This window comes from Pagrus major, chromosome 17 (assembly GCF_040436345.1).
Source record: "Pagrus major chromosome 17, Pma_NU_1.0".
In the NCBI taxonomy this organism is placed as follows: Eukaryota; Metazoa; Chordata; class Actinopteri; order Spariformes; family Sparidae; genus Pagrus; species Pagrus major.
Window position 1 is genome coordinate 5231528 of NC_133231.1, and position 25003 is coordinate 5256530.

Sequence of the window (25003 nt, forward strand, 5' to 3'; positions counted from 1 at the left end):
CGTTAAACACTACACACAGAGATCCACACAGGAAACCTATTATGAGAACATTCATCCTCTACAGTCATTTTTCTTTTCTCCGTCTCCCCCTTCATCCATACTCCACTTTCTCCATCTTCCCAAGTTTTTGTCTCATCCTTCTTCCATGCAGTCCATTTACACTTTTTCCCATCATCATCTCTTCCTCTCTACGCATCTTCCACCCTTTCTCCTATTCTCTTCCCTCCATTCTGTCTTCAATGTTGCTGTCTCCACACAATATAGACACTGGGGTGTTGACAAGTGTGGCTTCTTTCCCTTTCTATTTCTCCTTGTTCTCTTCCATTGTCTTTGCATTTTGATAGCTTCAACATTTAAAGACTCAATTAATTTCTTGGTCAGCTCTCTCAAATCCTACATTTGTCCAACTGTTTCACCTCCAAACACTAACTCCTCTCCTTTCCCTTCTTGTCCTCTCTTCACCTCTCCAGGGGACATCCCAAATGAGTCATTCACTGTCTGGTACAAAGACAGGAATATAGCAATATGTGTTTTCATCCCTTTACACAGCGTTGTCTTATTCCTATCCTTTGCTTTCCAAACTGTTTTCCAAACTGACCGCTGAAGACGTGGTTCATCCATCACTTTAAATACATTTTGAGGCACTGCCCACAGAAGGCTGCAGTCCTCTTAATAAATACAATACATGAGCCTGAGAACACAAAGTCACACACGTAGACAAACACACTGTATACAGACAGCCAAACATGCATATAAACATACAAAAAGACACATACACAAAGGAGGTGTACACCCAAACCTTTCCAGAATCAGCCTGATGTCACTTTGGTAGGCATCTTTACTGAGTTACTGAGGGTGATTATTTCCTATAATGCCACCCACAGGTGCTTGTAGAATGTAAAACATCTGTCCATTTAATGTAGTTTTTTAGCTTAAGCCATCACACAATGACATGTACATCACATATGCAGCTTGTACTTCTAGGCATGTGTTGACCTTAATCATCTTGTGCTGTGAGTAATAACCTCAATCAATATGTTGAATTGTACAATGCCAGACCTGGATCTATCAAAATGGCTACAGCAGTCCGGTGCTCAGCCTGTAGGGATTTTCTGCACAACATATTTATAAGCAACTTGACATTTGTACTGCAGACTGAAAATCATTTTTGGAGGCCTTCTCAGGATGCGTTTGGAGCATTCATAGATTCACAGATGTTTACATGAACCAAACACCCAGAAATAATTTCCTCTGGAAGATCAAAATAATGTTTTCTGTTGTGTCAGCCCGAGAGCAGCAATTGCAGAAAGACATAATATTTGGAGACACTCATTAGAAACCTTTTGTGTTGGGTCAGTCAATCAAACATGAACAAATAAAAATAAAATAGATAATAGATAAATCCAGGGTTAGGGTTCATTTCACTGGACATCACTTCAACCCCAATCATTTTAAAAGGGGCAATCTGATGATGATCCATTTACTTTTAAAAATCAACTGCAGTTATCAATTTACATCTAATAATCTAAGTTCACAAAGGAAACTCTTCCTGCCTCTGGGCTCACTCAAATTTCCATCTATTTTACAAGTGCTGGAACTCACCAGTATGTAGGCATCTGGATTAGCTTCCCATAGAGAGCAGTGCTGAAGGACGGGATGATGGGGATGAGAGGCAGGAAACCCCCTGTACTCTCCTGGCATGTCAAACCTGCCTGGAACCCAAACACCTGGGGGGAGGGAGGGAGGGAGGGAAGGGAGGGAGGGAGGGAAGGGAGGGAGGGAGGGAGGGAGGGAGGGAGGGAGGGAGGGAGGAAGGAAGGAAGGAAGGAAGGAAGGAAGGAAGGAAGGAAGGAAGGAAGGAAGGAAGGAAGGAAGGAAATGTACAAGAGATGGGAGGTACCGTTAAGAGATATCCTTATACTGAACTGAATTCACATAATTGATATACATTAGACTACAGAGAGTTGCAAGTCGTTTCTTTTTCCTGTTATAGTTTTACAAGGTATAACTGATTACAGTACATGGCAGGAAGGACGAAGCCACTGCACTGTGATTTAATGAGGATATGCATCACTGAGCTAGGAATATACTGCCTCAAGCTAAAATGTTTGTGGGTATTTGGTGCAGTTCATTGGCATTAGAATAAGTGTACATACTGTACATACAGTAACAATGATAGTATACAGAAAAGTTAGCAACAATCAACGCTGCTGACTAGCTCTGTTTATTATTAAAAGAATTAGAAAAGCAACAAATAACACTCGTGCTTGCACTCAATTAACAGCGCCATCAGAACACACCTCATACAGTTCAGATTGATCAGGTCCAGATTTTACCAAGATCCTAACATCACTGGCCAGTAACAATCTATTTTTCGAAGAGATTTTTGTGGGGGTGTCTTTTAGTGACAGCATGTCTCAAAATCATATTCTCATTATCAAAGCTTCTGCCATGAAACCAGACACACACTGTACTGCAACCCTTAACATTTACATACTCCGTAAAGTGAGCCTGGTGGATGAAGTCCTGTTTAATATTGGAGGTAGTGTATGATGGCTGGGCCCAGCTGTCCAAAATGCAGCTGCTGTATATGCACAGTGCAGGACTCATTCAATTCCTGCTAGTAAAGCTCCACTAAACCACATTGTAGCGCAGATCGACCCAGAGCAGAGAGACAAAAGCTTGGATAAAACTAAAATGATAATTAACTGTACATTCCTATTACAAACAAGAGTAGTATATCAAGTTGAATTGTGTGATTGTCGAATACAGATGTAAACATAATAAAACCAGCATAATGATATGTAAGTTTAGGGCCATACAGCTACAGACTGATTCACTACAGCTTCCTCTAGGAGACCAGATTTGAAATTCTGTTCTCATTCAGCAGCCTGAAGCAACTATTTATTCAAATGGCCCAAGTTTCCAATTATGATTGGTCTATTTACTTCTGTGACCTCCTTGTCTTCTGGTCTACAACCATAGAAAAGTGAGACAATAGCTAACCACTACCCTCAAAACAGACACCTTAGCTTTGACTGCCAGTGTCAATAAAACACAGCTTAAGATAAGCCTTGGTTTATACCCGTTTCAAATCACTTCCTCAAGTGGGTGAATTGCGTCCAGAATGACCTCCACCCTGTCATGAGCCCCGTGCCAAAATCCAGAGGTAGAATTAGTACCTTGGCAGATACAGATACTGACTGGCTGATTGGTCAGAATGATCCTTGGCCACTGACCAGTTGACTGTTAACCCTGCAGTGACCCTGTGATAAGGACTACCAGCATGATGTCCAGCAAACATCCTGCTTTAAAAAAACACAGCTAGGCCATACCAGGCCACACTGGGCCACCCCAGATTATTCCATATCTGTTATCCAGGCTTCCTAAAAGGTGAAAACGCTGAATTTTCTGAAGCCTACATAGTTTTAAACATACTTCATGGGGCCTTCAAGGAAACTATGAATACACCTTTTTCTTTATAGTTTATTCATAGGTCAAATTGAAAAGCAAAGCGGGAGTCAAAAATGTAGCCATCAGATTAATAAACACAAACAATTTATGTAACAGCTATGTATACAAAACACATACACTTTTTGTAGAAAAGTAACTGGCTATTTGTACATTATAGTCATAGCCCTTACAACTTTTACATGTTAAGCAAATGGCCTAACAACAAATGGTATGAGTAGTGTGCAGAAAGAAATATTCTCGCAGCTGATTATTCAGAATTTTCAGAGCCGTATCACCATTGTCCCCACATCCCCCTGAGGAACTGCTAAAATGTTCTAATATCACAACCTTTACATACTAAATAACTGCTTAAAAATGGCCTTATCAAATTGAACAATCTGTTAACTTATGGGTGACCAAGAATCTTACCCTGTGATTTTAAATGTGTCCTCTAAAGAACCAAAATATTTTGTCTTAATCCCTATTTAGATGTTATCGGCAAGTATCACTGTAAGCAACACTGAGCTTTGAGCTTCAAACTACCAGTCAAAACTATACAATCAATGCAGTAACAGGGGAATGTCACAGCTGCACAAAACAAGCCTGTACGATTCTATCAATCTTGCTGGGAGAAAAAAGCCATGAAGTAGACCAGAGTTGGACTGGGGCTCATCAGGAAGCTTAGTGCTGAGATTTTTATGACCAGGTGAAAAGGTCATTAAAAGGGTCATTAAGGTTATTTTAGAGTAAAGACAAGACTGTGACCATGCGGTTGACCTGCTGACTGCAGACTATAGTGTATAGAAACCGAACTATACAAATTAGTAGATGTGTATTAAGTGCCGCTTGAAAGATGATAAAGAGACATATGTAAAATAAAGTGAAATAAACAAAATAAAGACAGATACAAACCTGTGCTAATCAAAAATGCTAAAGGAGAGGAAAAAGATTACTGGAATAGAATGTGTTTTCCAGGTGTTTTCCATTAGTTTTGCTTCCACTCTACCATAAGTTTTGCACTGTACATTATCAAATACCTGATATAGATGCTCATCTCTCTTTGATTCATTCATTATATTTTCATTCATTAATTATCCATAACTGCTTATCCTTTGCACAGTCGTGGGGGGCTGGAGCCAATCCTAGCTGACATTGAGTGAGTAGCAGCATACACCCAGGAAGTTGCCTGGAAGGACAATTTAGAGTGACCAATGAACCTAACATGCATGTTTTTGGACAGCCGGAGGAAGCCGCAGTACCTGGAGAGAACCCACGACACGGAGAACATGCAAACTCTGCATAGTAAGGCCCTGCCCCAGCAGGGTTTTGAACCTAGGGCCGTTTTGCTGTAACCACTGCACCACCGTGCTGCCCTATTATCTGTCTTTAACTGCAAATAACTTTTTTTGATGAGATAATCAAATCAACAAGCACGAAACAAACCTGAAATATACAGGTTTAAACTGCAATCTACATTGTCTGATTTTCTGCAGGGTTTCTCCTAGTAGCGACTGACATTTCGACAATTTAGTACATTGTAGAATAAATGAGTAGATCGCACTGACCTTTTTGGAAAAGTCAGGTGTGGATGTAAGATACAGCTCTTATCTAGAAACAATTATTTTAACAGTAGAATGGCAAGGTTCAGCTAAATTTTAAGTGTTGTTGACTGTATGTCCCAACTTTCTGTCTGCTGAAAGGACAGCTGGGATTTGAGTAGAATATTCTTGTGCTCACCTTGAGGTAGAAGTGTGCATAGCAGTGATGCAACAGGTTGTCAGACGGTTGGCTGAGACTGCTGACAGTGCTGACCAGCTCTGGAGCATACATGGGCACAGAGTGTTCAATATTCACCCTTTCCACCTGGAACTGCACAGAAGGTAGAGGGCGCAGCGGCTGAAACACTGGTATGTTGACCAGGCCTGGTGCAGTCTGGCAAGTTGAAGATATAAAAGGGGGTGAAGGAATAAAAGTGAGAATACATATCCATATGTACATATCCAAATATCTTCTTTTTACAGTCCAAACTCAAGATGTCCACATCAGTCTCCCTCATATATCTGTAAGTTCACTCTTTGATGAGAGATTTTAATTAAATCTAAATTTGTGACTTAAATTATGTATGATTTTTAAGTATGTGAATTATGGCTGCATTAGATGTCTGAATTTCATTTTTACTTTGGACCTACTGTTTTGTCATGATGTAGTCAGAAATAATGCAATACAATAAAATAATCCTAAACTAAACCAGTTATAGAATACAGTGAAATCAGATTTTTCCCTTTCAGCACAAGAATGCAGAATCTATTTATCCTCTTTTAGATATCTAAAATATTCAAATATTTATAAGACCCTTTTAGCCAGATATTTACCTGTTTAAAGGTGCAAAAAGCACCTATTACAATTTGTTCTCCGTGAGTATCTTTTGAATCAGTGCTTGTCAAAATCAAAGCTACCGATCAATTTGCTGCCTGTTCAGACAAGTGTACAGAAGCTTCCGTATCAGTGTCTACTGTAAGTCACTAGAAGTGTCTGATCCTTATGTGTGCATATTATTCTGTTTCCCTTCCTTTTTGCATACAAAATTTTCAGATCATAATTGTATGTAACACAGTCACCCATGACATATTAATGGTCCTTAAAAAAAGAGGTTCCCAAGGAAGATAAGGACATACATAGAAGGACATTTGCAGAATAAAGTAGGTTTGTAAGCACTACCTTATGTCCCATGATAACAGGCATTAGTGTGTGGAGGAGGTTGAACTCTGCCATGGAGACGGTGACTGAGACTTGGAGCAGAGTGACACACGTGAGTCTGGTTGGGATGAATTCCTCTAAGCTTGATATCTCTTCTGGAGTAGCTGGACCATGGCTCTCCTCAGCCATTTCTACAGAGACAGTGACACAACAGACAGAATAATGTTAGCTTTGGAACAAAAACTGAAACATATTGCAGAGGTTCAGTAAAGGGAGCGGGCAAAGATGAAATATATTAATACAAACACAACTGATTTCCCTATGTTTTACACAAGAGAATCTAATCTCAAGTATGTGACCTGTGGTGCATTATTTGAAATAAAATGGAGTGGGAAAGGCCAAAACATTTGGATTTGAGGACTAAAGATTGTTTTACAGAGAGTGAAGTTAGCTTTAAAGCACACCAGTTTATTTGAGTGGGTGCCTCTCCTCTGTGCCTGCAGCATTAATACAATAAAAAGTATTTTCCCACAAAAACCACCACCTCATACACTAAATAAAATAAACATCACTATAAAAATACTGGCATCTCCAAGCAATATGCATTACAGTGGCTGTTTCCCAGTAGCTTTGTTTTTGAACTATGTCATAAAACCACTCATTCAATCAATAACCAGAAACATCCGGAGAGGCAGAAAATGAAGTGAACCAAGTAAACATAAAATAGAGGCGAGTAAGGTCAGTGCTCACCAAAGTATGGAGTGACCAGAGCACTGAACCACTAAACCATGTCCGGGGCCTGAGGTGGACCAAAACCTGAGCCCTTTGTTACTGAGCAGCCTTGGCTCTGGTCCCAGGACATGGGTTTGTTTCAATTCAGTAAAAGTTCTGTTGGGCTACAATCCCAGCTCCAAGGTAGGCTCACAACCTGATCCCAAAGCTGTTTTGCTCTCTGGCCTACCACTGCAGTCCACATCAGGTTCATCTGGCACTGCCATGTCCAATCTAATTAGGACATGCCAGGGCTCAAGTCAACATCCACAGTCAACATTTAAATTACTAAAAACATGCAGCTCACATGGTTCACAGAGGCATGATAACGAACACCGAAACACTATCTATTTAAATCACACAGAAAACTCAAAAAAATGTGATAAGAAAGAACAAGTGTGCATGCCAACATATACACAACTATTACAATCGCACCCTGCACTGTATTTTCATGTTCCACTTAACAAATCCAACTCTTCTTACTTTGTTCCTGATATTGTTCTTAGGCAATTTATTTTAAAAAAAAACATTCACATAAATGGACACATTGTACCTAATTTGCAAGTTGGAGCCTCCTACTCCAAATAGTGAAAGATCTTATAAATAACATAGACACCAGCCAGTTTGGCTTCTATTTACAGCTTGTTTGGGGGAGGAAAGTGGTACTTCCTGAGCTCTTGGAAAGTACTGTATGCTGACTGTATAATTTCTTTGACCCCCTGACTTCTATCTCTGTCCTAGCAAGCAAATCCCAAAAAGCCAAGGCTGGAGTATAGAGCACCTGTCACCAAAAACATACACAGACCAAACAAAACCTGAACTGTCCCAAACACAGAACTAAGAACATCTGTCCACTGCAGAGTCAACCTCAGTTGATATACATGCAAACATTGCTGAAGCTACCAAGATTTCTATTGAAGACCTCATGCAACAAAAATGCTGTTTTTTGTGTGTGTGTTCATATGGTGTTATGTCCAATGCTATATGGCATATTATGAGTAAAACAAGCATGAATGAGCAATTCCACTTTGAATTTACAGTGTACCACTACCAGGTCTCAAAAACATGGATTCAGACAGCCAGGGTTAACATACCCACGACACCAATCCAGTGAATTTGCAGGATGAGGAGATGGTGAAACGAAGAAAATCAGGAAAGAAGTCAGGTGTAGCTACATATCGGCAATTTGCAAGTTAAGTTTCACTTTTTTCCCAAACAATGTCAAGGACGTGTTCTGTTCCATTTCACCCTTTCTGACTAACAGAGGCAGTGCTTATCACTGGATATCTTCTGTCTAGCGCACACGCAGGTCGAGTATTTATATCAACAAGTAGTAACGTGTGACCTTGGATGACCCCCAGGTATCCATTCACCAATTCACCATTTGGCCTTTGCCTCAGAAAAGCAGATGCCCATTTCCAACAGCGTGATAAGCACACCTGTGGACATCAATCAGTAAGATCCATTAGCATTATATAGCTAAGTGTGTGAGCGTCCTCGATACCCTCTCGCTGAATGTATTGTTTCCTGTAACCTTCCGGTTTTCATCCCTAACAAGAGCATGTCCGCTCCCATTCTTCATCAACCTGAGTGATGCTTCATTGCAGGCCTTTGCTCTTATGTCACACAGTCGCCTTTGTCTGAGAAATGTCGGAGGACCATCCATACTGTCCCAGTGTAGCAGCGGGAGCTCTTCAGCTCAGGCACTCTGCAGGTGGTGGAGCGGCCGTACAAGTTAACCAGACCAGGCAGCAGCTCTCAGGTCTGCACAGGGACATGCCACCCCCTAGTAGCCCTAAGGGTTCCATGTCTTCCCCCCAAGGATGCTCCCAGTCACCAGGTCACCCCATCAGTCATCAGAGGCCTCAGCCCTTCACAGAGAGTCTGGTAGGGACTGTGGCCTCTCGGCTGGCAGTCAGTTATTTCTTCAATTCCAAAGCCAGCCCTCACCCTCCAGCCGGGTCAAAATGACCATCATTACCAATCTGGAAAAATCCTAACCCTGACCCAGGGTCAGGCCCTCCTGGCCATGGGTGCAATCGAACCAGTGGACCCCTGTCACAACAAGGAAGGATAGTTCACGTCCATAGATTTGAAGGATGCTTATTTCCATGTTCCCATTGTGCCTCAGCACAGACGTGTTTTTCGCCACTCTCAGTTCGTGGTGTTTTCATTCAGACTCTCCCTCTCCCTGTGTGTGTTTATCAAGTGCGTTGCGGCAGCCCTCTTGCCCCTGAAGTCCCAGGGCATCTCTCAAGAGGCATGCCCATGGATTCTGTTCCATTTTGTCGAGAGACTGTCACGACAGATGCCTGCCTCTCAGACTGGATCTTTTTGCCTTGGAGACATCACTCCATTGCCCCCTCTGGTTATTCCTGACAGAGAACACCAGCCCTCTAGGCCAAGATGCTCTGGCTCACGAGTGGCCAGAGTGTCTTCTCTACACCTTTCGACAGTTAACCCTGACTTTGCAAAGACTACTCAGGGTGCTCCATTGGGGCACCAGGCATATTTTGGTGGCCCCCTTCTGTCCAGCGAGGACTTGGTTTTCACTGCTGCACCGACTCTGCTGCGGGACACCCTGGCGCCTCCCCTGCAGGAAGGACCTCCTGTCTGAGTTGCAGGGTTGGGTTTGGCATCCCGACCCTTGTCGCCCCCAGCTGTGGGTGTCACTGCTGGAGGGCCTGACCCATTGCTGAGCGAGTGCAAAGAGCGAATCAAGGCTACTATTCTGAATGCCAGAGAACCACCTACTTGTGTGTAGTATCAGAACAGGTGGAGGTTATTCTCTGACTAGTGTTCAGAAAGAAGACCCGGTACATTGCTCTGTGCCTATGGTCCTTGAGTTTCTGCACTCCCTTCTGGACCAGGGCTGGTCTCCCTCTACCCTGAGAGCATATGTGGCTGTCATTTCTTCTTAGCATGTTAGGGCTGACAACGACATAATAGGGGGCCGCAAGCTAGTGTTCCTCTTTTTGAAAGGGATTGCATCTTTCAAGTGCCCCAAGGGCCCTGCCCCTGCTGTTGGATGCCCTATGCTTGCCTCCCTTTGAACCCTTAGAACAGGCAGAACTGAAATGGTTGTCAAAACTGCATTTCTCCTTGCCATCAGATACATGCCTTGTCTTTGAGTGAGTCCTGTCTGAAGTGGAACCCAGACGGCTCAGGTGTCACTCTTTGGCCAAATACAGCATTCCACACTAAGGTGCTGGCACGTTCATACCTCAATCAGCCTATCCAACATGGACACTACATGGACACTTTGAGCCCCCATCATGAGAAGGCATGTCAAGACTGTTGTGCCTGATGCGCACGTTTAGAGCCTACATGCAAGCTATTGTGTGCATACGGAGGTCGGAATATCTCAATGTCTGTTACAGTGGTACTAGAAAAGGTTTTGTTCTCTCCAAACAGCACCTGTTCCATTGGATTGTGGTTGCCATTGCTTACACGTAAAGCGTGATAGGCCGTGCTTTACCATCTGGGGTACTCTGGGCTCCTCTACCAGAATTGTCACCATGCCATGGGCAAATCTGAGAGGGGTGCCCTTGGAAGACACGTGCTGCAGCCTCATGGGCATCGCCGAGCATTTTCCAGATACTACAGAGTGCATGTGGCCCCCCCTCAACCATTGGGTGTGGTTCTGTGAGCCAAACTCCTCTGCTTCAACCTTATAAGGTAGGTAATCGGGATTCCTCGTAACTCTGTTGTCATAAGTCATCCAGTGTTAAGCAGTCGTCCAAGGTTCATAGAACGGTAAGTACATCTGTAACCTTGTTTTTCAGTTGCAAAGTTTCAAAAGGGGAAATGGCGAGCCTTTGTGTGTTAACAAAACAATCTTAAAATCCGAAAGCCAAACTTCCAGAGAAAACTCATGCTTTCAGATTTGAAGCTGCACGTGAACAGTGGAGGGTCAAGCGAAGATAAAGGCAGGGACTATTTAGATCAATGCATATTATGTGAAGGTAAAGTTGTATTGTTACATCTAAGCTAATGTAAAGGCACTTAAGGTATTGGTTTATGGAAAAAACTTATTGTAAATATCTAATTTGATGAACAGACATGAGTTTTAAGGGGTTCAATCAATGCTAGGAGAGGAACTTTAAAATCATCTTTCTCAGAACAAGGACACATTGTTGTTGACACTTTATAATAGCATAGAATACCAAGACATATAGGCTGAAATACGTGGCTTTTTAGTTTTTTTATTAACCTATATACCATTTCACCATATCTAAAAATAAATACTAGTACTAGTGTTGCTTGAGGGGAGGAGAGGAGAGGAGAGGAGAGGAGAGGAGAGGAGAGGAGAGGAGAGGAGAGGAGAGGAGAGGAGAGGAGAGGAGAGGAGAGGAGAGGAGAGGAGAGGAGCCCCCCCCTCCCAGGGGTCGTAACTATACTGACCCGTCTCCAGTAAATGCCAAAGAGAACAGACACATATAGAAACAGGAAGGAACACACTGACCTACCCAGCTTTAGTCAAAAGCTCTATAGTAATTACCCCATCATCTATTATCTATCGCAGATGCTGAAACAACCGAAACCTACGGATGTTATTGTTTCGCAAAAATGAGAGTTATTGCTACAGATATTACACACAGACACACATTCCATGTTCTTTCACAACATCCCAGGGATGAGCTCATCAATAGCTGTGCAGCGATGATCGCTAACAAAGGTGTTTGGCTTATCCTCCCTTATGTGGTCCAAAAGGTCACTACTTTCATGTACAGCTGTGTGTTGAAAGATGGGTTGTGCAAGGAAATAACAATGTGATGAGGATACTGTAAAGTGCAGATTGTTGCAGTTTGAGAAGAGAAGAGAAGAGAAGAGAAGAGAAGAGAAGAGAAGAAAAGAGAAGAGAAGAGAAGAGAAGAGAAGAGAAGAGAAGAGAAGAGAAGAGAAGAGAAGAGAAGAGAAGAGGCAGTGTGAGTGAGTGTAGGCAGTACAGTGACCTATTATGTGTTAGCTGACTCTTAGCTGTTAAAGTCAGCCCAGTAAAACATATGGAGCAACTACAAGTATAAGATGCCTGACCTTGCTGTGGTTTGCAGTAGGGTTCATACTCGTGGTCCATGGCACAGGTGACCATCTTGAGTATGCGGTGGACAGCACTGCTGTGCAGTCTGATGTCCAGAGGTCCAACCACCAGCCTCTTGATAGAGGTCTCTTGAACAGTGGGCACTACCTCCTCTATACTCACTACCGAGAAGTCTTGGGAGCCTACGAACAGAAACACACATACGTAAAATACTTAAAATATATACTGTGCATGCTAATGCAAACTTCAGGATTCTCTTCAACAAATTTAACACATTTTTCAAAGTAAAATTTGAAAAGTGCACGTAGAGTAGACGTACAGTTGTTTACATACTCAGGGCAGTCTTGAGGTCAAATGATTTCTATGACTCTGATTTTTCTGTGATGAAATGAGTGGAACACATACTACTTTGTCACAAAAACATTCATGAAGTGTGGTTCAAATATGAATTTATCATAGGTCTTCTGAAAATGTGACCAAATCTGGGTCAAAAATAGACATACAACAAATTGAATGACCAATTTTGGTGATGTAGAAAGTTGTGTGAATCATATTTGCTTTTTAGCCTGGCCTCTTAACATCTTCTGAGTGATTTTGATTAATAACAGCTGGTGACTTTCCTGGGCCCATTTTAATAGGGCTTATTTGATACACCCATTAGACTCAGCCACAAATACTACAATGGGAAAGTCAAAGGAGCTCAGCATTGATCTGAAAAAGCACATTATTGATTTGAACAAGTCAGAAAAGTCACTTGGAACCATTTCAAAGCAGTTACAGGTCCCAAGATCAACTGTGCAAACAATTTTTTGTAAGTATAAAGTGCATGGCACAGTTCTGTCACTGCCATAATCAGGAAGAAGATGCAAACTATCACCTGCTGCTGAGAGAAAGTTGGTCAGGATGGTCAAGAGTCAACCAAAAACCAACAAATAGCAAGTCCGTGATGAACTAGAAGTTGCTGAAGGACAGGTGTCAGTGTCCACAGTCAAGTGTGTCTTGCACACCATGGGCTGAGAGGCTGCCATGCAAGAAAGAAGCCCTTGCTCCAGATGCGACACCTTAAAGCTCAATTGAAGCTTTGAAACCATTGTTTGCTGCTGATCACATGGACAAGGAAAAAACCTTCTTCTGTGGTCCGATGAAAAAAAAAAAAATTTGCTTGGCCAAAATGACCAGCAATAGGTTTGGAGGCAAAGGTGAGGCCTTTAACCCCAAGAACACCATACCTTCGGTCCAGCATTGTGGTTATTGTATTATGCTGTGGGGCTGTTTTGCTGCCAGTGGCATTGGTGCTCTAAAGAAAGTAAATGGTGTAATGAGTGAGGAGGATTATCGCCAAGTTCTTCAGAAAAACCTAAAATCATCAGCCAGAAGATTGGGTACAGTTGGGTGTTCCAACAGGACAATGATCCCAAACACACATCAAAAGTGGTAAAGAAATGACTTGGACCCCACCGAGAACATGTGGACAGTGCTGAAGAAACAAGTCTGTGCCAGGAAGCTAACAAATTCACTGATTATATCAAGAGGAGTGTTGTGAATGGAGCTTGATTGATCAAAAGTGCCTAGAAGTTGTAGTTGTAGAAACCATTTCAACTCAAGACTATCATGATATACATGTTCTTTACAAGAGTATGTATACTTTTGACCACGACTGTATCACCTACTGTATTCAATGTACAGATATGTGGGTTTTTGACATATATATTTATTTATATATAGGTTTAATTTTTTTCACAAATCCCACTCCTTAATTAAGGCAAAGTACAGAATCCCTTTACTTGGCAATAACACAACAAAGATGGAAGTGGTGTAATGCAGCAGCAGGGAGCAGCTAACATAGCCGTGAACCACTGGAATGATGAATATTCCAAATGTCCACTTCTCTCACACACCTGTCCCTTCATTCATCGCAGGTCCCTGTTCCAGAGGTCTACTTAAAAGCCTCGGCTCCCCGGCAATAAAAATGGAGAAACTAAAAATAAAAGGAGGGGGTGGATGAATGGCAGTGGGGGAGGAAGAGGACAAAGGGTGGCCGACATTTTTTTGTTCCCTGTTACATTCCACTAACATTCTTAAAACTCAGAAAGTCACCACTATGTATTAAACTTTTTTCTGCTGAAAATGCTGGGAGAGAATTTTGGAGATTTAGAATGGGGAATGGGCAATGCCACTACCCCTTTCCTTCCTCAGTGACATTTGGCTGCAATGGATTAGGCCTAATATCAACCATATGGCTGCAGTTAGAATGGTCGGTGGAACTCTGAGGCTGAAATTAGCTGGGATTTAGGCGATTTAAAAGTGTCTCCATTTCCCAAGATTAAGAAAAAAAGTTTTTAATCTGCAGCATTGCACTGATGTGAAGTCAATGGTGAGTGTGACCTGTGTTGGTTTGTATTTCAGTTGAGTCAGAGTTTATGTCGGTCCCTTGGCAATGGAAGCTAATTTGTTTTGTTGACACTGGATCTGGTCCGCGTCCGAGAAGAAGAGAAACACTGACAGAAGAGAAGCATTCCAATTGGCAAGGGTAACCAAAGCTGTCCCGCAGGACAGGGGAATGACACTTATCCTGCTGTCAGAAATGACTCTGACAGCTCAGGATGACAGTATTAATGTTTTTTTTTAATTTAGATTTTTATCTGTAGCTGTCAGCAGGAGGAAACAAAAGCCTAGTCAAGAAAGGCAAAGGCAGAGAGAAGTAAAATGAAACAGAAAAAGAGGGAGAGGCAAGTGGAACAACATAGGTGTCACTAGACTCCTAATTAATCACCCTGTTCAAGTCATTGACTTTGTACAATCAGATCATTGCTAAAAAGGGCAACTGTGTTCTTTAAATTAAGTTAATCATGACTAACTGGTGGTTTCCTCTCCATGAAGCATGATCACCCTGAGACCATTTCTGCACAATATTCAGTGACACATGGGCCATAAAGTTATCCTACTGGATACTACCTTTTTTTTCCATTAACATCGGGCATGATAGAGTGTCTTTGTTTAATCTTCAAACTTGGGGGATGTCATTCAGGTGTCACTGTCATACTTAAAAAGAAAGCAGCCTTACAGCAGCATTGAAATGAAATGCTCAATAATCACATACTCAAGCACATAGACATTTATGGGCCAAATATAACATTTCAAATTGAATAGCGAATGCTTTATCTCTTAATGGGAACTTCAGATCTTTCAGACTTGAATAAACATTCTTGTGCTGCAGCTGAGGAATGAGAAATCCTTCCCGTCTTAAGGCTTCTGCCAGGAAGAGTGACACCTAATTAGGCAAGAAGAGCCTATTCACTTTCTCAAGAGCATACAGGTAAAGAGACAGGGGGAAACAATGTTTCAACAAGCAGCGGGGAGAAAGAAACTCAAATACGTGTCAGTGCAGACTAAACACTTCTGACAGTTGCCCTCCAGGTAAGTTTGGGGTGAGAGCGAGGACAGGAAGGGTCAAGGACCAGGTGGCTGTGACTCAAACAAGACAAGCTCTTTCTTCAAGTCTCCAGGGGGCTTCTTTGACAGAGAGGAGAGGAGAGAGAGAATTAGAAAGACAGAGTACAAGATAGATAGGAAGCAAGAGAGAGCAAGGCAGAGAAAAGGAGAACATGATAGATATAAAGAAAAAGAGAGAAGAGGTGGCAAGGTGAGCAAACAGGCTCTGTGAAGAGGAATGAATCAGACAATACCTTTGCCGCTGCTGTTCTCCATTGTGTAGAGATAATCCATGTAGAATGCACCAAAGCGCTGCATGCCAGCTATCTCCGTGTAGGTCTCCTGTCAAACAAAAGTAGAGTTAGGTAAACATGGCAGTAAGGGAGCAAACATGCTGATAGCGTTTAAGAGTGGCAGTCACGGGGGTCATGGTGAATACAGCGAAGGAGGTCAAATCAGAGATAAAAGGAGTTATTGATGGGGGATGTGCTTCGTTGGATATCCTTTTTTACTGGCCAACTACATCATCACTGGTATTTGGAGCTATTTACAAGAACTAGAAATAAAAGGAGATGCTTGAACATAGCAGAATTAGGACAGATATAAAAGTTTCTGTAATTTTGGATCAAATTATGATTTACCAGCTATTCAATTAACTTTTTAGAGCACAAAGAGTCAAATTCAGTCAGAGAGAAGACACTTAACTACTCTACACTGCATTATACTATGCAGAGGGAAGTAATTTACTAGATATCGGGTCTGTTCTTTATTGAGTAATAAGCTATTGATAAAACAAAGTGAAAGTTTCCTCATTCAACTGATGCTTGGATGTATGCCAGTGGAAATACATATCTTATCTACTAAAAGATTGGACTTTTCCACAACAAATCAAACCTGTCTGACTGAGATTACGGCTGATACTCTCAGTCTAAAATTGTGAAATGCTACTTGGAAATTCTTTTAGTGCAATAGGAAAGTGCAGCTTTTAAAAGTATGAACGTAATGTAGAATGTACCTGTAAACTATATGTACATGTTTAGTATGTTTAGGGACATTATTATTAATAATCATTAAAAATTAAACTTCACCACTCTTCAGGGTTAAAGAGGTGCTATAGCCCATCCAAGCACACATTAGGAAGAGACAAGGTCATCAGTTTATTACAGGGCTAACACATATATACAAACACAAACATTAAGACCCTTTGGGCAATTTAGAGTTTCCATTTGACCTAAACCTGCATGTCTTTGACTAAGGCAGCATACGAAAGCACCCAGAGGAAAGCAAAACAGACACAGCGAGCACTGCAGCTGTCCAGTCAGGGTTTGAACCCAGGGGATGAAGCTAACCACTGAAGCAGTGTGCCGATCCTAAGTCATTTGTTTAAAATTAAACCTGGATATAGGTAAAAGAGCTATGGATTTTTTTAAATCATATTATTGATCTAGCTGGGTGTCAGTGTGTTGTTATACCATTCATCATTTATTAGTCTGCGGGTCAAGAGCTATTGACCCTGTCCTAGACAATATATGAAAGTTATACTTCTACTGCACATCAAACCACTGGTAAACAGAGAGAATGAGTGAGCAGGCAAGAAACTGGGATAGAGAATGAGAGAGGCCCCTCACACACACATTTAACACCCCCGCCCCAGACTTACCAACTAGCTCTCTAAACAGAGATTTCAATAGAGCCTTATCAGAGAGGCAGGTTAATGAGTAATATTTATTAGGGGACCTCTAATGGCTCTGGCATGCTTTTGGATCAAAGCCATTGGCTGGTTTCAAAACCGCTAATGAATTAACACTAAAACCTTTGACTCTTAGACTTTCAAGTATGGCTAGATGGATGGATGGATGGATGGATGTCCAAACAGTTGCTTCATTGAGGGTCATGAACATTTCTGAGCAGAGTCAACACTAGAGCTGTGATGGCTGATGAGGGGAGCTGAGACTTATCAGGAATAATGGCTTTAACACTACTACTTAGATAGTGGGAACATTCCTCTACTGCAGCCAGCAGCTGGGTGACTGACAGGAATAATCTCAGTGGCAGTGATTTCAATCAGAATGATTTATTTAGGAGAGAAATCACTGGACAAAATATTGTATTAATTTAGTACCACTAATTATGCAAACAGCAATCATAGCAGTTTAGCCAGATGAAAGCTAAATAAGACAGGATGCGATTATATCAGATTATTGTTTATTAAACTAGATAAACTGCTGTATTAGCAAAGTGTGCATTAGTGTGCTCGCTTTAGCAAGTCACTTAAACTATATTCACATAAACATGTGTTGGTAATCATCTTTTGGCAGGCCTTCATGAACCCTTTATATTTCTGAAAATAAAGAAACCGAACTCAATAAAATGTCTTTGCATCAGTCTTGTGAATATTTGCTCTCATAACAGCTTGACAACCTCAGAGCTACAGATGTTTCATTTAGTGGAGATTGTGTCAATGGCAGGTGCTGCTGTTAAAGTAAACAGCATCAGTGAGTTAATTATGTTTAATGCAGTTTTTTAGAGGATTGCTGTTGGTTGAAGTCCGTTGCTGTGTAGGCCTGTCAGCCCAGCTGTGAGGTGCATGTTGACTTGGTTGTTGGCCTGGCTTGGAACTGACTGCTTAATTTTTGCCATCTTTAAATGCTTTGTTGTAAGCCTACTGTAGGATAAAAATGCCTGATTGTGAATATACTGTATACGTCAAAAACGAACTGTAATATTGGTTGAATTCACTACAGGACAACTGTGTTACTGATGTAGCTATATGGCTGCTTTGAGGTAGTTGCAAAGCTGCCTTTGCTTGAATGGAAACAGATTCTTATAAAATAAAATTTCAAAAATAAAAGTATTTGCGAACATTATTCTTTGTTACAGTATTATTGGAGATGATGTCAGCTAGAAGTCCAGAATCTCAATTCATTGTGACCTTGTGATTAGCAGCATCCAGGATAAACTCAGCCCTGACTCCGTTGTTTTCTGGACTGCGGTAGTCAAAGAGAGAGTTGGTAAGGTAGGTCATTCCTTTACTGCTTAGGCTGTCCCCACAGCTAAAGAACACTGCATCCTGCAGAGACACAGAGATAGGGGGTAAGTGAGAAAAGGTATGAGAGAGGAGACACAGAGAATGTCAGAAATATTTCAGATTATTTAAAATGGCACTAATATATAATCGCCCACACACTATATTAAAACACCATATCCATATATATTTCTACGAATAATTTGATACATCATAAGTAAACATGCAATTAAAAAACAACCGTAGAAAAAAAAAAACATGAAAAACATAGTTAACACTTAACACATTATGCTGTACATAAGCGGATGGTGAGATGGCTGTTGACACAATGATGCATGTGGCAAACACAGAACATTATGGTGAATTACAAAAGGCAGCTGGATCACACTGTTCCATAAACAAACCAGACCACATCTCTGCCTCTTTCTGAAGGCTCTTGGGAGCAACAGAGGCAGCAGGAGACATGGTTGAGGTGAAAGCGATCTATTTTCTGGGCTTTTAGATTCTCTTTTAATCTTTCTCACTGAAGTATTTACTCTTTTTTTTCCATTTTTCCTTGAGGTTTTAAGGCTGTCGTTACCTCTTCACGTCGATGCATGTTTTCTTCAAAATCCCTTACTCCCATGATGCCTTTCAGGCAGTGTGCCCGGCATCCCACAAAGCCAATCTGACAGTCAAAGAAGGGCTCCCCCATCATCAGCACCTGGAATATAAACCAGAGGAAAACCTTTAACCAGTTTTTATACTCGAGATTTATTCACTTCTACACACAGAATAACCAACATAAATTAATTTGACTGAATTACCTTTTTTACATCGTAATAAAACATAAAATGTGAAATGAATGCCAGTTCAAGAACCGGTTTATTGTGGACTTATCACAAGGTTCTCCACCATGACCAGTTTAAGGCTACATTGGTTTGTGGTGCTACTGAGGTTACAGGCTCATTTCATTGTGATAAAAAGAGCAGGGGTCAGACAGCTTCCATTTTTCCTCGGGAGCCATGCATGCATGTGTGTGTGCGGTAGCAGTGAAACAGCCCCTGTAACCAGCAAGGTGTGGTTCTCTCTCACCCCATGAGCCTTTGCTTCACACAGCAGACAACTAAACAGAGAGCAATCCAATAAAACTTTACGTTTCACCACACAATAATTACAAGGCCTAGTTTTCCCTGTTTTACTAGCCTTCCCTTTGCCTTTCAACGCTCTCACTTTTGGTCCCACTACAGACTGTGCGCTCTCCCTTTTCCAGCAAAAGCATAAATTACAGAAATTGGAATTGGAAATCTCTCAGAATTCTCACATCTGGTAGAAAGCTTAAGAGGAGAAAACTCCTCTCCCTCTCCAACCAGGTAATCAGAGAAAAAAGTTTAAAAATATTTCTAGGCTGAGGGGGAAATGCGGAAATGATCAAACTTGGGCTCGGCTCAGACACAGATTCCACTGTGTTCACAACAGGCAACGGATAAGTGACCTGGAGAGGCTTTATAAATGTGCTTAAGGAGGGGATTAAGAGGAACCTCTGTCCAACGGTGAATAAGCAGACAATGAAAATAATAATGAAGGATCAAAAGGGAGGGCGTGGTCTGTTCTTATTTGCTGGGTAATAAGGTTGCTTTTCAGATATCACAAGAAAAATCAGTTGCTGTTTGTTGAATGGTTGACTACTGATGTTAACTTTACTATAAAAATATTCATCATCATTAATATTGGTTACAGTCCACGGATGGACAATACCTATCTATCTAATCTAAATCAGGATAAATTTACACATTTTCCTCAATAACAATAAACGTAACAATAACACATTTAATTTATCTTTCTCATTTGTAATAATGATAATCAAGATTTTTTAACATTTGGACAGGACTTGGGGTGGTTTGGTTATTTGGTTAAACTCCAGAAAGTTGTCAGTGGTTTTTGTGGCAAATCTTTTTTTATATAGAATGTAGGTAATTATTTAATAATTTCACTTTAAATAAATCAGTGAAAGAGACAGTAAAAGACTTTAATTATAAATTATGCTCAGCCCTCTCTATAACCGACATATTGTTTTGGATAACAGCTTAAGGGGAATCTTACCTCAATAGTCATTCCCTCTTGCTCCAGGCATAGGACCTCTCTGGACTTGACCTTCTGAGGACTGTAATAGCTGCTCTCTGACTGGGTTTCTGTCAGCTTAGACAAAGGACAGAGAGACAGAACCCATTTAATATTCTTCTGGTCAAAAAATTCCACAAATAATAAATAAAACAAAGATCAAATAAATACATAACCTAGCAATTAAAGTTTGTTTTCCTTTGAGTTGACAAGGGTGACAAACAAGGTATCACATTTAAACTATTTTGATTTAATCTGCAAAAACCTTAAATTGAAATGCTTCAACAGGTGTCACATAAAATCCATCAAAGCAACAGTGAAAGTTGAAGCCTTAAAGTTTAATTCTAGATTTCTAGTTAAAAACACAGATCAAAACCTAAAAAAAAGTATTCAAATAATAAGTTAGCAACACGGTATAGAGGAACCATAAGTACCAGCTACAGCAATAATACGGATGTCACAAAAGTGCAACTCAACAACTGGAATTAATGTCTTATTGTGTGTGTCTGTGCATGCGTACCCGCAATTCACTGCTGAAACAGATGCATGATTTGAAAAGTAAACAAAAGCTAGGCAAGTCTTTGGATGTGAAAGGCAATGAGGCCCTGGAAAATAATGCTTAAAACCAGAAACACCAACATCCAAACAGAGACAGATGACATTTTCTTAGATCACAGACTGGATGCCAGCCTTGGGACTTTTTGGGTTGTTTTCTCTTCCAAGTTTGGACCCATGCTAGAGACATTCATCAAACCGCATGACAGCCACTCCTCTTTGATTCTAGAGGAGGCTCTCTCTGGCTTTATTGGGGATGACAATCAGAACATGACTAAAGCACTGAGGATACCAAGGAAGGACAAACTGATAATGTACAAGTGATTATTCAGGCAAAAGGAGAGGGATTATACCTTTAAGTAATAATTGTGTGTGTAGATAGTGTAAAGGGAATGTGAGAGAGTTTGCGTCTGGTCAAAACTACTTGGTTGGGGTGAGTACAGAGCTGTGATTCTTTTGAGGTCTTGTCTAAAACTGTGGGTGTAAAGAAGAACTGTGCAGCCCCTAACCCATTCAACTTTAACACAGGAAGCAGGTGCAGAGCAAGAAGCAGCTGTGCCTTATTATGCCTACTGATGGAGCAGACTCTCTCACCCTCGCTCCCTTTCCCTATTTCGATGGCTTAATCACGTGCAGGGACCACCCCACCCCACCCCGCAGGTCTCTGGTAGCAGCGGTGAGCACGGATGTTAAATAATCTGACTCAAGAATTGCTTTGTTTGACAACATCAGCGTAGAGCAGCATGGACACGGAAGACCTGCTGATCAGACTGAGAAAAATTTTATGAATGTCCATGTTTATCCAATAAGAATACAGCCACTTTGGCACTGCCCAAGCTAGACTGGTGGGATATTCCTGACTGTACCTAGGCCTGAAACAACAGAGAAGAAGTGTAGCATTAGAGCACCAACACAAACACTTAATGCAGCCAGTAATGCACAGAGCTACTGCTGCCAATAGCTTCCCTGCTACTTCTTTATTATATTCCGGCCCATTTAAAGGCTTTGGGAGTCCAACACAAATCAAATGATTCTTTATGAGGCATTTTGGAAATGTTAAAACGTTGGAAGTGAATATTAGGATACTTTGTCCTTATGTTCATTTCTCAGAAATGTAACACAGTTGAAATGATCTGTTGGAAAAGACTTTGGGAACACTTTAAATTTGCTATTATTGAAATAAATGAAAAGATTAAGAAGCAATGTTTCTTAAAATAAAAAATATGTCTGGCATGCAATGAGAGTTTGGCATGTGCGCAAAAGTGAAAGAGGGGAATAAATGGTCATTGCTGAACTATGCATTATGTGTGTAAAAGTCATTAAAGCGTACTGCCAATTTCTCTGATCAAACAGATCTGGGGAGTAATGGGTCAGCAATCTAAAAATACCTACATCCATGTCAAACTCAGGTTCAGGCATTGGCTGTTCAAAGACATGAAATTCCCTCAAACTAAATACTTCCTTGTAGGAAAGAGACGAGAACATTTAAAAACCATCCTTTCAGCTGTCTGCAATTACTCCAGACGAGAGGCAATTAATTGATTAAAAGAACTCAAACAATACAGGAACAATTTAAACATTATTAGAAAAGCGCCAAGGTCTGTTTGGCCTGAGAAATACCTTCCCTTCACTGATCACACACACTGTCAAGTACACACACAACACGCACACACAAACACACGAGCAGTAATGTGATCTGAAGTGGCTGAACCTGAGGGGAAACGCAGATGAATTCCAACTATTCTGAATGAGCAGGCAGGATTAAAGTGTGGGTTCCATTCTTGAATAGTCATCATACCATGTATAATGTTTAAAACATTAACGTGACCTGAGACGCCAGTTAGTGGTTACACTACCCTCCACTGTACCGCACACAGAGACAAAGAGGATTGGAACTTCCTTGGGATCAAGTTGTTCTTTAAGACTCAAACTGAAAATGACCACAAAATATAAGATGCAGGGATGGGGAGGGCAGAGGGAGTGAATAAACAATAATGGTAGTAAGGGAAAAAAAACTGTAATTGTTAACACAACAATATCACAAATCAGGAAATTCTATATCACCATGTAGAACCATTAACTGCAGAATTTTCCCAAGAATTTTCTGACATACCGTTAAAGTCCCCTACACAAATTGGATCTGGCCTTGTTCAAGACATGTACATTCTTACCTCCACCATCTATCCATACATCTTAACCCTAAATCACATTCATACCACATTTATTTACAGTCAGTGTGATTCAGAATGCTTTAAAACTGTGATGAAAAGTAGAGTCACTATGTGTAAGGTAGTGAAATAATTTATGAGGATGTATGTTTTTTTTTAAACAGCAGATTTACCTTGAATGTAACAGAAGCTTTGGTGCAGTAGAAGCCGATGGAAACAATGGGGTCTTTGGGTGTGTGTTGTTGTGGGTTGTTGGGGATGCCTCCTGTCTCTCGTTGCTGGTAGAGGCCTTCCTCACCTTCCTCCTCTGTGCCGACAATGGCTGGAACGAAGGACCAAGCCCAGGATACCCAACCCTCGTCTGCCTCTTCGGGCAGCATGTAGAGGTCTGGGCTGGAGTACTGGCTAGTCCCCTGGCTTTCCATATCCACATCCATCCCTGAAAGGGAAAGGGTCTTAATTATTATAATGCAAATATAAGCATAAGGTTTCAGAGTAGTTTGAATAAAAATCGGGAAAAAAGTCAGGGTAAGTGCCTGGAGGTCTACTTTTACTCTTAGATAGAGTCTGTTTAAGATGCTTAGATGCAGGAGGCAATGTAAAAAAGATTTAATCACTTTACTAGCCAGCAAGTTTATGGACTTCTTTCCTCACTCTCTGACGTATAATCTGTTGTTTCTTGTGTTTGTCGTTATTATAGCAACCAAGGAAGGTTAAGGGTTATGACACAAGTGACAGGTGACCAAATGAAACGCACTGTTAGCTTGAGTAAATTATGGATTTCTCCGAATTTCAATATTGTTGGAAACATTTGGGATAATGTAAGTACACAACTTAACAAAATATATAACAAAGGTTTTGTAATTTTTAGATATTTTAAGATGAATATATTGGCAGTTACAATGCACACTTCCAAACCAAAAAGAACCGGTGCACACTAAATGGACAAAAAGTGCCAGAAAACATGGATAATTATCCTACATAAGAATTGCGAAAAACAGTGGGTCATGGTCTTCTGCATGAAAACAAATGTGTAACATTGTTACACAAATCGCGCTGCAAAATTTATACTGCATTCAAATCAACTCCTAATTTTCTTTGATTTTACTCCAACAGATAAATCAATTCAAAGAGGCAGGTTCTGAGAACAAACTGGTCAAACAGAGAGAAAACTGTTGTTAATGGAAGTACCTATGCCAATATGGAGCACACTAAATTAATGTGTCCATGCCTTCAGGGCAGTTTAATACAAGCAAGATGTTTCAGCTGTCAACTGAACACACAAAAACAGCACAGACCAAGGCAGTTTAACAGTAGTTCCTGCCAATGCTACAGCATGCAGGTGTGTGAGTACTGTATGTGTGTTGCACAAACTCACTGCTGCATGAATTCTAGAGAGAAAGAGAGACAGAGAGAGAGTGGAAGTCCATTCCAATGGAGGCCAGAGGGCAAAATCTGTCAGCCAGCATCCTGGCAGGGGAGAGCCTTGACGGGGCCCAGTGGATCCCCGTGGCCAGAGGTGTCTGAGCTGGACCCAACAGCACAGGCCACATCCACAAACACATGCAGCGTGGGGTTGCGTCACATAGTTGTTTAGAAGCCAGCAGACAGAAATGACGAAGGCTGGGTAGCTATGAGCCATCAGCACCAGCAGAGCTTAAGCTCAGGGTGGTAATCAAGGTGTAAATCAAGGGTTGACTGTGGGACTATTCAAGATTTACTGAAGGATGTGGGGTGATTGGTCCCAACCTCAGTACCTAA

The 25003-nt window shown here is 41.2% G+C and overlaps 1 protein-coding gene across 3 annotated transcripts in view; it reads right to left on the reverse strand.

Moving 5' to 3' along the window:
• LOC141011735 (intermembrane lipid transfer protein VPS13B-like) overlaps window positions 1-25003 on the reverse strand; it is a 353303-nt gene that overhangs the window by 288908 nt on the left and 39392 nt on the right. For all 3 annotated transcript variants that reach the window (XM_073484997.1, XM_073484995.1, XM_073484996.1), the window contains exons 8-16: window positions 23416-23681; window positions 20502-20597; window positions 19000-19122; window positions 18327-18464; window positions 15649-15736; window positions 11959-12144; window positions 6172-6341; window positions 5191-5385; window positions 1603-1727 (exon numbers count right to left, since the gene is read on the reverse strand). In XM_073484997.1, the coding sequence (XP_073341098.1) occupies window positions 1603-1727; window positions 5191-5385; window positions 6172-6341; window positions 11959-12144; window positions 15649-15736; window positions 18327-18464; window positions 19000-19122; window positions 20502-20597; window positions 23416-23681 (1387 nt within the window). The remainder of the gene's footprint in view (window positions 1-1602; window positions 1728-5190; window positions 5386-6171; window positions 6342-11958; window positions 12145-15648; window positions 15737-18326; window positions 18465-18999; window positions 19123-20501; window positions 20598-23415; window positions 23682-25003) is intronic.